General features: G+C 49.7%; 2 protein-coding genes across 2 annotated transcripts in view; one reads left to right on the top strand and one right to left on the bottom strand.

Annotated features, from left to right (window-relative positions):
- Positions 1 to 1,601, bottom strand: part of Mpc1 (mitochondrial pyruvate carrier 1) — a 363,284-nt gene extending 361,683 nt beyond the window's left edge. The window contains exon 1 of the mRNA XM_051164211.1: positions 1,597 to 1,601. The gene's annotated coding sequence lies outside the window, so the exon portion shown is untranslated. The remainder of the gene's footprint in view (positions 1 to 1,596) is intronic.
- Rps6ka2 (ribosomal protein S6 kinase A2) overlaps positions 1 to 18,370 on the top strand; it is a 140,744-nt gene that overhangs the window by 42,143 nt on the left and 80,231 nt on the right. Inside the window, exon 2 of the mRNA XM_051164213.1 lies at positions 15,825 to 15,941. Within this exon, the coding sequence (XP_051020170.1) occupies positions 15,825 to 15,941 (117 nt within the window). The remainder of the gene's footprint in view (positions 1 to 15,824; positions 15,942 to 18,370) is intronic.

An 18,370-nucleotide genomic window follows, 5' to 3' on the forward strand; every position in this document is an offset into this window, starting at 1 on the left:
TGCGTTTCTCAGTCTTCCAGGTCGGGTGCCAGCATTTATCAGACTAATCGAGAAGATGTCTGACATCACCAGTGATAGGCTTGCTTTCCCATCCACCAAAGCCAGGGGCAGCCCTCATGACCAGGTCTGACTGGTCCCCACTCTTTCTGTGCTCTGGTGCCTTGATGGTGCCCTCAGCCCTGCCGCCTCTTGATTAGCTGTAGCCTGCCTCATCCACTCTGCAGTGGCTTGGTGCGCACTGTCCTCGTCCCACATGGAAGGTGCACTTGGGAGCCCACTGCAGTTCCCCTCATAACAGACCGTATTTTCCTCAAATTGCTGTGCCATTCTCTACTATTTTGTGTAAAGTTTAGGGACATTTTGCCATTTTTAATTTCTAGGGAATAACTTTAAATTAGATTTAAACTTTTAAACTGGATTAAATGTGTGTTCCCCCTAGATAGCCTTCCACATGTCTCTCTGCATGCTGTGTCCACCTCCTGTCACTCACCTTTCAGTTTACCTTTAGGCAATGTTTTCAATATTTAAACATTTGCTGTTATATATTTAGAAGGGCATATTTAATAGTTATCCCTTTAAATGTTTTATGGTTTCCCCGTTGATCTAAATGCCTTGCTATTTTTGACATAAGAGTAGAATTGATTTGTGCACAGTGTTTTACACCAAGCCCTCTGCTATTATAGCTGATATTTATTTTGGCTTATGCTAAATGTACAGGCCCCACCACAAGCTGCATTCGGGGTCTCACTGCCTTTCCTGGGCTTGTTTCCTTTGTTCGAGTCTGTTAAATGGAAGGGTTGATTTAGTTGGCTCTGTAAGTACCTTGAGGCTCCAGGCTCTGTGATTTGGTGGGAAGACAGACACAGAAATGAAGGCACTGCTGCTGACCTCATTTCTCCCTGTGAAGCAGTGGCAGGTGGCAGAGTAACGCTGTGGAGTGTGACAGAGGAGCTGTTAGAGGAAGGGCACTCAGTGGCCCCAAGGCCTGCCTGCCCTCCAGAATGCTGGGGCTGGGGGCTGCTCATTGACACGGGGCTTGGAGCCCTAGGGCAAGCAGTCCAGGACACACTGCCATGTGACTAGGCCAGCCACACACAGCATGTTCGGTGTACTTGTCCCATTTGGCTGCAGCCTCAGCAGCTGAGGGGCCGCACGCTGTGGTGTCAGCCTGTGCGGTGGAACCTGGCCCTTAAGTTTACACGTGCGATTTCATGAACTTCCTTCAAGTAATAATCAATACTTGGATTCCGAGCCCCAGGCCTCCTCAGTAAGAATTAACTTCCTTAAATCTTGTTCATTGCGCAGTAGAGTAGAAGGCACAGGGCACTTGCTCCTAGGCTGGCAGAGCAGACTGTATTCTAGGTCTTGCCCAGAGCTGTGTGAGGATACTGTTCGGGAGGGCAACAGGGAGCTGCTCTTGTGGGGACAATAGCTGCCACTGTTGTCTTTACGGAGCATATGACAGGTAAGGGCAGAACGCACATCATCCTGGAGTGACGGCAGCATCTAGAAGTTGGTCCAGCCACACACAAGGGTCCCACACTTGTCGTGTCTCCAGCGAGTGGCAGAAAGACCTCACAAAGCAACACCAGCCATGTGCTCATGAGGAGTCAGTAGTGACTGAGCTCAGAGTTAGACCCCAGGGGAAAGGAACCGGAAGTCAAGGGAGTCAAGCACGAGGCGCTCAGCAGGGCCAGCCCTGACCACCCAGAGGCTTCTACAGAAGCAGATACACAGTGTTCACATGTAAAGGACACGGGCAAGAAGCTCGTGCAGTGACAGGTGCACTGGACCTGGAAGCCAGCAAGGTCCTCCTCCAGCAATTGTCACCTTAGAGGAAAACCCTGGCGCAGCCTCTCCTGAGTCCTGAGAAGTGACTAACCCTGTCACTCCTTTCCCGTTTCCCCACATCCCCTACTGTGAATTCCAGTCATCTCGCCTCATTTTCCTCTGTGTGCGTCTCTGTTGTCTGTGGTTCTGGGGACCTGGGTGGGCTGTAGACTGTTGTGCTGGTGTGTAACCTGGAACCACACATTCCTTGTGGAGAATCCCATTTGCCTCCCTGGGCGAGCCCATCCTTCACTCTGCCCTGCTTTGCAGGTGACAAGCTAGGCAGGTATTAGGAGACACGCTGTGTCCCCTGCATTGTTCTGGTTTGCCTCAACATGCATATGAGGTCAAGTTGTGAGACTGCTCTCACACTGTCTTGCTGCTGTGTGCTGTAGTTCCAGTCTGGTTCTGGGATCCTTGGGCCCACTGGGCTCAGAGCAAGGTGAGAGGTGTGTATCAGTCAGCTACAGTGTGTGCAGTAGCCTGCTGCAGCCTGTGTAAAAGGTGGCTCAGGTATGTGCAGTGGCCAGCTGCAGAGGGCTATTGCAGTGCATTCAGTGGGTGGCTGCAGCATGCATTTGGCAGCTGGAGAGTGTGCCGCGTGTGACTAGTGCAGCATCCAGCCCCGTTTCCAAAGAGTGCAGCTCTGCCAAGGGCCTCAGGGTGAGACGTGGCAGATCTCTCTTTAAAGACATGAAAAGATTACAGGTAACTGGACTGGACCCGTGTGAGGGCAAGAAGTGCACACCGATGAGGGAGAAAGCCGCTGTTGCCATCCCGTGCAGCAGCAAACCTGGCCTGGCTTAGAATCCCCGCCATATAAATACCATGAGTCAACTGACTGTTTGGCTGACTTGGTTTCACTGTCTCAGAACCTTGACCACATCTGGGCCAAAGGCTTTGATGCCACTAGGGGCATTGTAAAGGTGATGAGAGATAGTCCCAGTTAATTCCAATTTGTCCTTGGTCAGCAGTCACAGGCCATAGAACTGAAAATGGAGGGAGGTTTTGTGTGACGTGGCACATGGCGCCTGCGCTGCCACTGGTCCTTTTGGCCACGCCATGCGGTAGGCCCAGAGTATTTTCGAGAGTGTTCTGAAACTGGCACTGATGGAGCCTCCTCCCAGAATAGTCTAATCATCAAAAGAGCTGGCCTCACCTTGTTCCAGTGGGCTAGTAATAAGGCCTGGGTGCTGGGTCCCTGGAGCCAGCTGCAGTGCTGACCAGGTACCACCTGTACAGGCCACACATCTGAGGTCATCTTCAACCTCACTACTCTGACTCTAAGTCCTACCTAACTCCCTTGCTAGGTTCCATGTGTCTCTCTTGGGGATCCCCAGAACTGCCTGCCAGTTTCACACTCACGTGGGAGAACACTGTGGTTAGAGTGTCCCCACTAGCATTGATTGCTGCAGCAGCCCACGAGCTTTGTGTCTCCTGGACATGTCCGTGGTGTTCACAGATGCATGTGGATCCTGAGTGCTCATCCAACCCCAAGCCCATGGGCTTCCAGGCTTTCCCTAGACATAGCGTGCCAGCCCAGCCACGATGGGCTCCTGTCCTGCTCTGTGCTAAGCACCCAGCTCCACAGGCCGTTGGGTTGGAGGTCAACTGGACACAGTGTTACCTGTGAGATCTCAGTTCAGCCAGGGTGGTGACATGGATGCAAAGGGATGCGCTTGGTGCTGGGAAGGTCAGTCCCATACTTGGATAGTTTAGTGTCTAGGGAGAGCGAGCCTCCATTCTCTCAGATGAGCGTGTTGGCAGGCAGCTTGAGGGGACCACTGTGTGGTCCTTCAGGCCTTCGCTTCTCTAGGAATGGATAAGCAGAGAGAAAACGTGTGTTGCCTCGCTCTCCGGGGAAGCTGGGAAAATGACAAATAGCATAGTGCAGAAGCAATCTCCCCTTCTTGTGACTCTTTCAGTTTAAACCATGCACTTCTTTCCAGTTGGCTTAAGGATTTGGAATTAGTTGTGAATTCAGTTATCTGGGATGCTGGGGGTGGGGCACAGGGGGTGCTGGAGGGAGGTGCTGCCCAGACAGGGGGCTGAGTGTGTGCAGTTCTAGCTCCGCTCACCCTCACAGGCATGCTGCTGGGCCCTGCCTAGTCAGCATTAATCTTTCATAATCTCCAGGCTAACTGTTAGCTCAGATTTGCTGCACAGATTAATTTTAGCATCAGAAGAGCTGCCTTTTCTTTAGCACATCCCCATTGTTTAAAACAGTTCTGTAGGGTAAAAAGTGCCTTTGGTAAGATTTCCATAGAAGACCCATTTTTCTTTTCTCTTTAACGTCAGAGGTTTGTTAAAGGGTCTTCCGACAGGCAGTAAAACTGAACCTGTTGTTACTTAGGAGGCAGTGTCTGTGTGGTCAAGCTGAGTTGCTAACATTGTGGTGGGAAAAGATTCTGTTGACGTCACAGTCTCTGAGACTCTGCTCAGCACGTAAGCCCATGTCTGTTGCTCCCTCTGAGCTCCCCCATGCTGTGTCTGTTGCACCCACAGGGCTCCCCCATTGTCTGATAGCTCCCGTGGGGCTCCCCACGCCTTTGCTTTGGCTCCCTAGGCATATTCTGGGTGCCTGTCTCACTTTGCCTCTGCTTCTAGCCGTTCTGGTTCTACTCTGAGGCCCAATTCACAAAGGCATTGCCAGAGCTAGTTTGGGGTGCGAGTCTCTTTTCCATCTCTCATGGGCATGTCTGTGGGCCAGCCAGCCTGAGCGCGCTGGGATGAACTCCCCTTGAGGTTCCTCCCTGACATGTTGGGATGTGTCATATGTATGTCTCCACCAGGGTGAGCTGGAGGCAGAGCACATGCTATCTCTGGGGACAGCCAACCGCGGTTCAGAGTTAAGCGCTGAGGAGAGAGTCAGCTGTGGCTGATAAGTCCTGGCCCTGTCTTTTCTCTCTCGACAGAGCTGGTGCCACTGACCACCCTGAGGGCGGCACCTGCAGCTTATCTTCACCTCAGTAGAAAAGAGATGTGTTGGTTTCATTGTTTGAGCTATGCATGCCCTTGTTTAAGAATGTGCACGCATGGATGTGTGTGCATGCGTGGTCATTGCTCTCAGCGCTGTCCCATGCTCTGCCTGCTTCACAGCCTCGAAGTCCATCTCATCATGGGATCCTCGCAAGCTAATCTACTGCTTGGCCCTGCGGAGCCATTGTGGTGCTCAGTTCAGATCTGCCCTGATTAGTAGGCAGCCTCTTTTCTCAGAGCTCTCTGAGGGCAAAGGCATGAGGCGTGCTGTTGGCGTGCCTGCTGCCAACACAGAAGTAAGGGCACATGCTGCCGCCCCACTCTTAGCTCTGGTAGGCTGCCCCTTTCCACACGCATACCAGTGGACTGAAGTCAGATATTTGAGTTCTGATTTTGGAGGAAAGATGGTGATTGTGCCACTGCTTTGTTGGAAACTCGAAAGCAAGGACCGAGGGGCTCATTTTTGGAAGCTGCTCGTCTATGGACCCCCCTCTCTTAGAGGGACAATGAGGTTAGGTGACGGGTGACTCCCAGGTCTGGGGAGATGGCACCCACTGGTGAGTAGCTGGGAATACTAAGAGCTAGTTTCTAGGCCAAGGCAAGCTGATGGCTTCAGAAAGGCCGTGGAGTAAAGTGAAGGTGGCAAGCGACTGACTCAGATTCAGGGGAGACATCGCTGAGACAAAAGAGAGCAGGCTCACCTGCTTAGTGAGGGGGGTGATGTGTGCACAGGTGGGGAGCAGACCCTGAGAAGGGGGCTGATGCAGCAGCACATGGGGCGAGCCAGGGGTTCAGAGTCTCAGGATGGGCAAATATCAAAGCGAGCCTGTGGGCTGATGAAGGTTTGTAGACAGGAAAGGTAGAAATGCATTTGCAGGTTGGGGAGAATCAGGTTGGTGTCCAATGGTTCCCTTAGGCACGCTGGGATTTGGGGGGTACATTTGTACATTTACATGAGTAACCCCTCCCAGCGTGGAGGAGACTTTTCCCACAGCTGCTGCTGTCAGTGGAGTCACTGGGTTGTTTTTCCTGTGGGTGGGTCAGTTGGACTCTTTCCTCTGGTGGAACGATGTCTGCATCGGGCTGTGCTTTAGTCACGGACTAGGAATGGTTGGGCACACCTGCCGGTGCTGCGATGAGCCTCAGAGCATGCTGGGCTGTGGCCTCTGCCTCGGTGGGAGAGTAGGGTATTTAGAACCAGTTGCGGTTGATGGTGGGTTGTTTCTCGTGTGTAGTGAAGACCGAGGAAGCTGCTTTCTCTGTTCCCCAGGCATGTGTTTGGTGACACAGAGCTGACCAGGGTTTACCGGTCCATGCCCCAGGGGCGTTGCACAGTGGTGAGTAGACTCCCTGGGATGTTTTGTCTAGGGAATTCTTGGATATGGCTGGAACATAAGATGTGCTATATATCAAGTGCACTTGTGGCACTAGCCACCAGCATCCTCTAGGCCTGCCCCTGAGAGAGAGAGACTCCAGGCCAACTGAGCACTGATAGCTGCCCAGATGTGTGAGGGGCGCATCAGCAAGCTCAGTGCTTTTCAGTGGGCTGTGAGGGGAGCTCACCGGGGCACCGGAGACAGCTCCTAGGAGGACAACACTCAGTCCAAACAGCGCTTGTGGAATTGCTGTGATTGATGAGAACGTGCTAACTCTTGGTTCTTCCTCGGCTCCTGTTTCCTAAATGTGGAGGGAGGCTTGTGCTGTCCTAATCCTTGGCTGGTGCTGATCCTTCGCTCCCACTTCCCGAGTCTCCAGGACAAGCCTGGCAGTCTTGGTCCCTCATCCTCATCAGGGCACCTTGCTTCTTCCCATGCCAAGGAGCTGTCTGTGGAGAGACTAGGTGGCTCAAAGCGGATGGCGACATGTGTGAGTAGTGCGTCCCTGGAGGTGCTGGCACACGTGAGGTGTGTTCTCGGGCTGCAGGATGCTGGTCTAGGACGAAGAGTAAAACTATACAGCAAGGTTGCTGGTTCCACATGGAGGTGAAGGGGCTGCCCTGTGGTAGGGGCCAGGATGGGGTCCCCCACAACACAGGGGCCCCTTTGACTCTTCTGACTGAGCTTGGAAGTAGAGGACCTCTCCTAAGGTGCCTGCTGCATCCTAACAGACCAGCTCCAGACGAGGTGCGTTCTAACAGTTCCTGGATATGGAGAGAAAGACTCAGGAATTCTCTACTTTCCCCACGGTCTCTCTCCACACGTGGATGGCAGACCTGTCCTTAAGCTTTCTCCACAGAGTCCCTTCTTGACAACTGCCACACCCTGAGGCCAGCCCATCACCTTCACCTGTGTGCCCCTTTACTCAGAGGCTTTCTTCCCCCTTTCCATGGTCATCTTAAAACACATATAGCGGGGCATCAGAGTCCGGGCCGTAATGTTCCTGGGTGTCACAGTCTCTGTTCTGCTGCTGAAGGGACAGCACAACCATGGCAGCTCTTCTGAAGAGAGCATTTAATGGTGGCTGGTTTAGTCCATTATCAGCACGGTGGGAAGCATGGTAGCCGCAGGCAGACATGGTGCCAGAGGAGCTGAGAGTTCTACATCCAGCTCTGCAGGCAGCAGGAAGGAGAGAGGCACTCGGCCTGGCTTGAGCATTTGAAATCCCGGAACCCACTCCTAGTGACACACTCCCTCCAACAAGGCCCCAACTGTCCTAATCCCTGTCAAGCAGAGCCACTCTCTGGTTACCAGGCATCCAGCTATATGAGCCTCTGGGGGCCGTTTCTATCCCAGCCACCACAGTGGATGAAGGGCACTTCTCTGGGTGAGATGGAAGGATGCCCTCACTGCATGCCAGTGTCTGTTCTCTCCTAGGGCACAGAAGTACCCAGGACCAGGGGAAGGGGATGCCTTCCCTCATGCAAAATGCTGTACATCTGGGAGACAGGACCTGTGCTTAGGCGCGTGTTAGAGGTTCTAGTTGTCATGCGCAGGTGCAGCCTCCCCCAGTCAGGACACACCCACAGTTGGAGAAGACGGAAAGGGTACAGAGCTACGAGGTTTCATGTGGCTGCCATGTCCATGCTTACTGTACACTCTTCACACCCAGGGCTGGGGTAGAGGAGCGGGCCACAGTCACACTCAGCTGCATGAAGCTGGCCACTGGGGAAGCGCTCTAGTCATAAGGCCTGAGATGAGGTTAAAATGTGCACGGTCTAGTACAAACCCATGGGAAAGGCGTGGCGGTGATTTCCTGGGTAACCGTTGTTTTAAGATTGAAATACAATAAGAAAAACATGGTATCCCGTGAGGAGCGGCTGCAGGTCGGGTTTATGAGCTGTCATCAGTTGTTACAATGGTTACAGCTCCTAGAAATGTGCTAGGGTGCCCCACAACCTCACCTGCTGACCACACACAACCCCTCACCCTACCCCACCGCTGCGTCTCCCCAGGAAACATTCTGAGATGCGAATCCCCACTAGCCGCGAGAAGACTTTGCCCAGCTCTGTGTGTGTTGCAGCCAGTCTGAGTTCTGGCTAAGATCCAAGAGTACCTGCCCAGATCTCAGCAGGGGATGACTATTGTCACCAGGCTGTCGTTCAGAGAAAGAAGAGCAGTTCGGAAGCTTCCAAAAGAAGGTGCTAGTAGGTTAGTTCCCTCTTTTTAGTGCCTTGGATTTTTGCCAGAGTTCCTTCACAGCAGTGCTAGGCTTGGCTCAGGTGTGGTGTCTTCCAGCATTGGGTGAGCTAGGCTGTGGTGATGTGAACAGAGGTAGCCACCGCTCCCCATCTGGGACAGGCAGAACTGACTTTGTGACTGGGAGCACTCCTTAACTGGATTACCCTGAGGCTCCTTCCCGCTCTGCCCTAACAGGCACTCAAGGAACCCCCTCACCCCCACCCCTGCCCAAGGCTGGCCATTTCTTTTAAACTAATCACTTTTCTTGCTATGTGTAAAGAGGCCAATGCAGGAAAACCATCCATTTCATTTAGATTTTCCAGTTTCGTGGTGTACAGGCTTTTGAAATAAGGCCTAGTGATTCTTTGGATTGATTTCCTCAGTGACTGTTGTTGTGTCCCTATTTTCACTTCTGATTTTATTAATTGGGCAGTGTCTCTCTGACTTTTAGTTAGTTTGTCTATCTTGTTGGTTTTCTCAAAGAACCAGCTTTTAGTTTCCCATAAGTTGAGGATATTGTGCCTTCAATTTCATTGAATTTTTAGGAAGTCTTTAATTTCTTTATTTCTTCCCTGACCCAGTGGTCATTAAATAGAGAGTTGTTCAGCTTCTGTGAGTTTGTAGCTTTCTGCTGTTGTTGATGTCCTGCTTTAATCTGTGGTAGTCTGGTAAGGTACACAGGGTTATTTAAATTTCCTTTTATTAGTTGAGGTTTGTTTTGTAACCAACTTTATGGTCAATTTTGGAAAAGGTTCTGTGAGGTGCTGAAAAGAAGGTACATTCTTTTGAGTTTGGGTGAAAAGTTCTGTAGGTATCTGTTCGGCCCACTTGATATAGTGAAAATGGCCATCTTACCAAAACCAATCTACAGATTTATTGCAATTCCCATAAAAATATCAAATTTTTCATAGACTCTAAAAAAAATTTCAATTTCATATGGAAAAACAAAAAAACAAACAAACAAAAAAAACCCAGAATAGATAAAACAATCTTGTATAATAAAAAGAATTTCTGGAGGCATTACCATCCCTGATTTCAAGCTGTACTACAGAGCAATAACTAGTAATAAAAACTGCACAGTATTGGCATAAAAACCAGTTGATAAATGGAATTGAATCAAAGATCCAGAAATAAAACCGCACACCTACAGACACCTGATTTTTGATGAAGAAGCCAAAAAAAAAAAGTATCTTCAACAAATGGTAATGGACTAACTGGATGTCTACATGTAGAAAAATACAAACAGATCCATATTTACCACCATGTACAGAATTCGAGTCCAAGTGGATCAAAGACCTCAACATAAAACCAGTCACACTAAATCCGTTAGAAGAGAAAGTGGGGAAGAGCCTTGAACACATTGGCACAGGAGTCAACTTCCTGAACAGAACACCAACAGCTCAGGCTCTAAGATCAACAATTAATAAATGAGACTTCATGAAACTGAAAAGCTTCTGTAAGACAAAGGACACTGTCAATAGAACAAAATAGCAGCTTACAAACTAGAAAAAGATCTTCTGAAAGAGGGCTAATATCCAAATTATATAAATAACTGAAGAAATTAAACACCAACAAACAAAATAACCCAATTAAAAATGGGATACAGAGCTAAACAGAGAATTCTCAACAGAGGAATCTCTAATGGCCTAGAAGCACTTAAAGGAGTGTTCAGTGCCCTTAGTCATCAGGGAAATGCAAATTAAAATGACTCTGAGATTCCATCTTACACCCATCAGAATAGCTAAGATCAAAAACTCAAAGTGATAGCTCACACTGGCAAGGATGTGGAGCAAGTGGGAACACTCCTCCATTGCTGGTGGGAGTGCAAACTTGTACGACTGCTTTGGAAATCAATCTGAAGGTTTCTCAGAAAATTGGGAATAAATCTATCTCAAGACCCAGCTATACCACATACCAGCATATACCCAAAAGATGCTCCACCGTACAACAAGGACATTTGCTCAAATAGCAGTCTTGTCTTGTGCAGGAGCCTACGGACACTGAGATGGATGATGTGAACCCTCTCGTCTTCTGGGAGGGTTGGCCAGCTCGGGAGTGGAATCCACTGTCACAGAGGGGTGCAGGTGGCTTCCCTCTGGATCTTTGGGTTCTTAGTGATTGGCATTCCTGCGGGGGGGGGGGCGGGGGTGAAACTGCGATCTCCGGAGTAAACTGTTGTAAGGCTTCAAGGGATCCAGCTGTGGTCACGCAGCTCCAGTGTACCGCCTCTCTTGACAGCTGTCATCTGCGCTTGTCACCAGAAGCCTGTAATTTCTGCTTTGTACAGGTTTCAGTACGTACCTCTGTTCTACTTGAGGCTTCCTTTTGTGCCAGGTTGCCAGTTCTGACAGCTCTACAGACCAAGCAAGGATAAACAATAGCGCCACGCTGGGGAGAGGGAGTACTGGGGAGCCTGGAGCTAAATCCATTTCTTTTAGCAAACTCCTTCATGATCTTTTAAAAATGGGAAATAGCTAAGTTGACTACAACAAAAAGGAAAGAAAGAAGACAGAGAGAGAGAGGACAGGGAGGGAGGAGGGAGAGAAGAGGAGGGGAGAATGTTATTTAGTGGATTCCTTTTCATGAAGTCTCCGTCCAAATGTTCTCATCAGTTTCAGAACCGGGAAAACCACACACTGCTGCAGTCACGTAACTGACTCTGAAGTGTGTGACCGCTTTGCTCTGGGTTCTGTCATGAGAGTCACTGGGCTAGTGAAAGTTGTACACAACAGGGACAGCCACGTCACACCATGTTGACACTTTCTTCTCCCCAAGGATCCCAAAGAAGGTCTACTTCTAGCAGGATCCTGAAAGCACAGTCGAGGCCAGAAATGGAAGGGGAGTCCTCCTGCTGCCTGCCACTCAGGAACCACGTCCCATGAGTCCTCCTTCACTTCACAGGCAGAGTAGGAACCCAGCAATGGCGGCATGCAGAAGTGCCTGCCCTGCTGGGTTGTGCTACTGTTGACTGGAGGGACAACTGAGCCCTTCATGTGTAAATCTAAAAAGCCAGCAAAGTGAGATAAACGCATCACACCTGAACTGGAGGCCTGTGATCGACACGGGGCTTTAGCTTTAATTTATTGTATTTTTACTTATGAGTATATATGTGTGTGCGCTGCGCGTGGATGTGCTCTCGGGACAGAGAGCTGGAGTCACAGGTGGGTGACCAGCTGAACTCTGGTCCTTTAGAAGAACAGTGGTTCCTAACTGTGAGCCATCTCTCCAGCCCCATGGTGTTATCTTTAGTTTTTTGTTGGTTCCCAGTAGATTGATACCAAACTCACCCCAATTCTCTTTCTTCTACAAACATGATGGCACCCCAGATAGGACTGCACAGCTGTCACCTTTGCATGGAGGACTCTCACTGTGCACCTCGCTTGAACACTCTGTCCCTGTATCCAGGGGCATCTTGCAAGCCAAGCGTTAACACTCTTGTATAGCTGAGAACACCAAGCCGTTCTTTTTCTACCTTTATCTTTGCATCCAGAAACTGTTTCCACCATTAGTTTCTATCCCTCCTTTCCTTGCAGCAGCTTATCTTATCTTATTTGTTTTTCAAAGCACCGAATCAGTTTTGGCTAAACTTGAGATCTAATTTCAGTGTCGCCGGATGGGCTGATGGTGGGTGAGCCTTGGGAATTAATACGTCTGGGGAGGTGGCTTTGTGGCATCTCATTTTCTTATATAGAGAGACAACCGGTCATCTCGATTAGTTTTACATTTCTGGGGAATTAATTCAGAAGACAAAGAGAAAGGGAATTAATTGTTATGGCACTATCAGTTAGTGTGTGGTATTTCCCAGGAGCACACCCATAGGATGCCTGGATGGACTGAGGAGCAGCTGTCTTCCTGGACTTCGATGTCCCAAAGGAAGACAGGTTCTGAGTCCTTAAGCTGCCCTGTACTTAGAGACAGCCCAGCTTCCACCCTGCAAGTGCTGTCTGAGAAAGAGGCCCCTGTAAATGTTGGGCTCCATCCACCAGTTACAGCTCATAGTTCCAGCTTGTGGGGAGTCAGTCCCATTTTCATATGGTTTGTTTCATAAACTAGGGGCAGAAGGATGAGAAGAAAATAATTTGAGGGACACAGCAGAGGATTGGGGTGGGGGAAGGGCTGGAGATTGAGAAGAGGATAGCATTTTCATTTAAAGACAGAGAACAGACAGGAAAACACCCAAGTCAGCAGGGGCAGAGAGGAGAGGGGTGAGGTCACAGGGGTTCCTGGGGTGGTCCCTCCTCCAACAACTCTTCAACTATTGCCACTGTATTGTAAAAATAACAAATCTAGTCCTCAGGTGGCTTCCGTGACTTCTTTTTGAAGTCACCATCTCAATCTGTCTTGCTGTCATGTGGGTGTGTGGCTGCCTCTCTGACTACTCTTGTCAATGCAGTTTCTTTCTTTGGTAGAGGTGCAGGTTACTCTCCAGGGTGGCTGAGAAAAGAGGACTTGGGAATTTGTGTGAACCTCCTCCGGGGCCCCAGCCACACTCAGGTGTACTGTCCCAAACACCACCAGGTGGAGATCCCAGGCCACCAGTGTGCGTGTCGCCATCCGGCCACCAGTGTGCGTGTCACCATCCCAGCACTCAGTGTGCGTGTCGCCGTCCCGGCACTCAGTGTTTCTAGCACTGCCTGACGCTTCACACGCACCTTCGCCTTGTATCCCTTCCTTCTCCAGGCTCCTCCTCCTCTTCCTGTGACTCTGTGGCAGGGTCGGTCGTCCTTGGCCCTTTCTCTGTTATTATTTCTTGTTGACCTGAGTGACAGTGCTCACCAAAGCCCTCCCTCTCTTCCCTTACACAGACTCTACTCTCTTGTTTTTCTGGGGACTGATATCCTAGACATAACCCATGATTTCAAGTGACCTCTCACTGTCTCAGTGTCAGAGACGAGATATGGCCAGTTCCCTAACCCAAGACAATGGATATTCTGGGTAAGATATGAAGTACCTTTCACAAATATGTCTTTGAAGGTATCAGTCATTTGGGAGGTCAGCAGGCCCCTAGGTCTTCACCATCACTGGTTAAGGATCTTTTTGGGTCTCTCTATGTAGCCTTGGCTGTCCTGGACTTGCTTTGTAGACCAGGCTGGTCTTGAACTCACAGTGATTCACCTGCATCTTCCTCCTAAGTGCTGGGATTAAAGTGCTAGTTAATTACCTTTAACTTGCACTAGCTTTTCATAAGTGCGGGAAAGGCAGGAGATTGAGCACAGGAAACGCCCTATGGGGTGACTGGACAGAGAGGCACAGCAGCTAGGCTGTGGCTCTGCTCTTCTTTTCTGAATAACAATATTAGAGTTAGATAGCACCATGCCTGCTGGAGCCATGTGTGTTCCAAGTGTCCTTCCCTTGTCTCCATCATCACTAGGCTACCCGATTTTCCTGACCCTCCCCTTCAGCCTCTCTCCTCTTTTACGTGCATGTGTCACTTTTGTTCTTCCCTCGTCCATCACCCATTTTGATCCTCCTTTGGTCTTCTCTCTCTAACATATATCACATTAAAATGAAAGTTTCTATTATTTCCCTTTCCTCCCCTCCCCCCTCCCATGGGCACCTACCTACCTCACTCGCTCGCAAACCCATGGCCTCCTTGTTTAACTGTGACCATTATGTATGTATACATGCACAAGTACATGCATACAGCCTTCGCGTGTCTTCAGTGAGCCTTGTGTGTCTGTGGTTTCAGGGCTGCCCATTTGGATTAGATGGCCAGCTAAGGAACTCGCCCCCACCCGCAAGTACAGCTACTTCTCCCCCTCAGCAGTCCTTAGGTGCCTGTGTCCCTTTGTCTGCGGCTGCGGCCCTGTGAGCCTTCCTGTTCCACAGCGCTGTCTATTGTGTCATTGTTCATGTCCTGTTTAGGCAGCCATGTTGCTGAGGTCCATGGGTATAGCTTCACAGTCCTTTCTGCTTTACACTTATGTGTGTGTGTGTGTGTGTATACACGTGCATATGTGTGTATGTATGCATGCACATGTGTATACACAGTGCACACATGTATATGCTATAGGCTAAATCTGCATATGAGAGAGAATATGTGGTTTATGCAACAGACCTGTAGCCAACATTCTACTAACTGGAGAAAAACTAAACATTTCCTCTAAAGTTGGAAATGAGACATGACATTCACTCTGACCTCCCCCCCCCCCAATACAGTACTCAAAACCTTAGCTGGAGCAATAAGACAAGAGAAAGACATAAAAGAGATAAAAACAAGAAAGGAAGAAGTTTATCCCTATTCATGGCCCCCCTCTTGAGAGCTCTTTTTGCGGCTGTCCTTCCTACTTCCTGCTCTCTTAGAACATTCTGGAATCCTGTGTTCAGTAGGATTTCTTAGAGCTTGTTGCCATCTACTACATGGAGGGGTGACCCTTGCCTCTGGTTTCTCTTTCCGCAAACATCTAGTTATTTTTGAGGCCTGTTCTCAGGCCTTGTGCCAGAAACCTGCATTTAGTGCGATCTGTGGCACTCATTAAGAGCGGATCTCCTATTCCCGGGGGAACTGTATCAAGAGCCTAAAAGCAGTGATTTGGACATGGGCCGGGAGCCAGGCATGGTCGTGTACACCTGTGGTCTCAGGCCACTCACGTCCTGTGGTGTAATACATGATGTAAATGGATGTTATCACTGTGATGTCACCCCCAGCGTCTGATCTGGGGATGAGCTGAGGTGGGAGGCTCTGAAGTCAGTCCTTGAATGGAACTCAAATACTGGGAGGAAGCCGGGCTCTGGGTTTTGTATGGAAAGGTGATGTAGGATGGCTGTTTCCTGTTGGCCGTTTGGGGGTGACTTCCTGGCCTGCCCTTCCTGATGTCTGGGGTGACACCTGCTGTCCAGATTCCTCACTCCAGTGGCTGGTGCTGGGGCGGAGCCTGCGTTCCCTGTAGACAGGAGGTGCACAGCTTCGGGACAGCATGTTGGACACTGTAGCAATTGCTGCGTGGGTTTTATAGCGATGAAAGGCTTTTTGTAGCACTCTTTGCATTATCTGTGTCAAAAATATTGGAAAGTGAATTGGAAAGATAATAAATTATGTGCATTTCCATGTGGGGGCCTCTCCCAGTCTCTGGAATAGTGAAGCACGACACCGTCAGGTCACCATTTGACTCCTGGGCTCCTGAGGCCACACTCCACCCCACACTGTTAACTGTGGAGTGGGTTTAGTGGCGAGCACATTCCCGTTTCCCTGTGGTATTGGTGAGACATGGCAACAGAAACCTGAGGAGGAGAGGAAGCAATTAAAGGCCCACATGCCAGTCTTAGCACCCCATCGCAGTGCCCTGTGCTGGAAACCTCCAGAGTAGACACGGTCCCAGCTTTAAGAAAAGGACACAGATGGACTGAAGGGGCAGGGGCCTGGCTGTGTCCTAACTGCCCATCGCTGCTGTCTTGCAGGAAGAAGGCATCGTGAAGGAGATTGACATTAGCAACCATGTGAAAGAAGGCTTCGAGAAGGCAGACCCTTCCCAGTTCGAGCTGCTGAAGGTTTTAGGACAAGGGTCATATGGAAAGGTGAGTTGAGTGGATCAGCCCTGGGTGTGGGCGGGCATCAGATGCAGAGGCGGTACTGGCTGAATCTGGCAGAGTCCGGGCATGGAACTGCCCACCTCTGCTGAGCCTGTGTTTGTCAGAATCGTGAGCCATGGAAAGCCAGGCCACCCACACTCTCAAGCTCCTCAGTGTCCTCTTGGCTCATGGTTATTTCTAAAGGAGCCAAATTATTGCAGTTGAGCCAGGGAGTCTTGGAAGGGGCATCATCAAAGGAAGGGAGTGATGAGAGAGTGAGAAAAAGAGAAAAAGTGTGTGTGTGTGTGTGTGTGTGTGTGTGTGTGTGTGTGTGTGTGTGTGTGTGTCCCCTTCTCTGGATTGGCCTATACAACTGTCACTCAAACTAGGAAGGCAGGGATTTGAGGTCTGTCTCCTCTCCTCACCTGGGTCAATGACAGTAGTTTTGCCCTTTGATACCTTGGTTTCCGCACCTGTAAAATAAAGGAACTAATTTATTTTATATATGTGTGCTGTGAGTTAGTCAGGAGTCCGAGCTGGGCCTACACATGTCCTTACTTCTGCCCCAGAAATCATAGCAATGGCGGCTGATCCTTTCAGGAGATGAGAAATGCTGTCTCTTTTCCTCAGTGCCCCATCCACACATAGTGTGGTCCTCGCCCTCTGTCTCCACTGGACTAGCAACTAGACAGATAAGCGCTGACAGCCTGAACACTAGAGCAGAAGGGCCTGTGTACACCACAAAGCCAATGCTTCCTGAAGTGTGAACAGAACTGTCCTGGGGCTTTAGAACAACTATTTTTATGTTGCGTGTGGATGTTTGCCGAATCTCGCCAATCTTCACATGAATGTGCCAGAAAGAGGGTGCAATCTGACTCAAATGCGAGAGCCCTGAGGCTTGAAACGATCTCTTACAGACCCTGTTGATTTGATTATGTTTATGAGGCAGAACACCTTCCTTCTTTCTTTTCTACATGGCCAAGTGACAAGGAACCTGTTTACAGTCATGCATATCGCCGTTATAATCATGAGGATTGCAACATGGGTGCTTAGCATGGTCCTGAGGTCTATGAAAGTAGCAAGATACACACCTGTCTCTCACATGTGCACAGCTATTACTGAAAACAGCCTGTCTGAGGTGACAGCAGAATGGCTCAACATTAATAGGAAGTGGAGGGAAACTGGGAGATAATTTTTTTCTCTAAGAGGCAGGATTTGAAAACACAGCAAGAGTTATTTCCCTTCCCTGTCTTTCAGAAGCATTATCCATTGCTGTCTCATGGGGGACTCATGCAGGGTCTCCTCAAAAGTGATGGGCTACAGCCCATGAGCACTGTATCAGTCCCGGGGCTTCTGGGCTTGGAACAAGAGGAAGGGTGAGTAAAACACCCTTCACCTTCAAAAGAAAAGCAATCTAAGCTTAGTTAGGAGAGTGATGAAGCCTGGTACTGTGTGTGCCAGTGCTGAGCGGGTTGGTGCGGACTGCTACTCTAAGGCGGAGATGCGGAAAGTGCCAGAGCCTGTGCTTGGGTGGAAATCCTCCACCTCCTCCAGCACCCCACAGCTCCCCTCTGCTGAGAAATACCAAGGCGGGAATAGACGCTTTCTCCTTTTTTCTTTAAAATTCCCTGGAGTGTGGTAAATTGTGAGTCCCACATTCTGAGAAGGGAGCAAGCTGACATTTTAAAATGTCCTTGCTTTCCTATAACTGAACAGTGGCATCATATGAGTGGGTCTCTAAATGTCTTCTTTTGAGGGAGATCGTTGCATGGCAGTCCCCAGAACATAGCCACGCGTCTTCTGTCCTGCCGTCCGGGCTCCCCTTACCAGGCTGGGAACATGATGGATTGGGCAGTGCTGCCTATGACCACAGTGGTCCTGAGAGTGTGGGGGCAGTGCAGTGAGCCTCCAGCCTGGCCACACAGCTGCCTGTGCAGAGCTGATTCTGAAAGTAAGACAAACCAGCACACACTGCTGCACGAAGCATTGGTTATAGCAGCCATGTTGGCTAAAAATCGTCAAAGTTGCTTGGGGGCTTTTTTCACTGCATACAAATAAATTGCTAAATTATGTAAGCAGAAGATCCACAGAGGGGTGCACGTGGAGTGCTGAGGGTGGTCCCTGCTGCCGTTCGAGATCAGAGCTCTGCCTGCACTGCAGCTGTGTCCCTTCTCTGTCCGGTCCAATAGTCGCCTTTGGGAGAGCTGCTGCGCACGGCTCTAATTCTTGGCACTTAGTAGGAGCACATTAATAGTGACAGAGTGGAGCTGTTTTTATGCCTTTAAAGAAGCAGAAATCCTGCTTAAAAACAGATGAAAGTAAGCAGCAGCCACTGCCACCAGTGGTTTTTTACTAAAATCTGAAATACAGTAAGGGAATAATTTTCAGTGCTCACAAGCTGAGACAGGAGGACTGCTTTGAATTTGAGGCCAGCC

This window comes from Acomys russatus, chromosome 21 (genome assembly GCF_903995435.1).
Source record: "Acomys russatus chromosome 21, mAcoRus1.1, whole genome shotgun sequence".
NCBI lineage: Eukaryota > Metazoa > Chordata > Mammalia > Rodentia > Muridae > Acomys > Acomys russatus.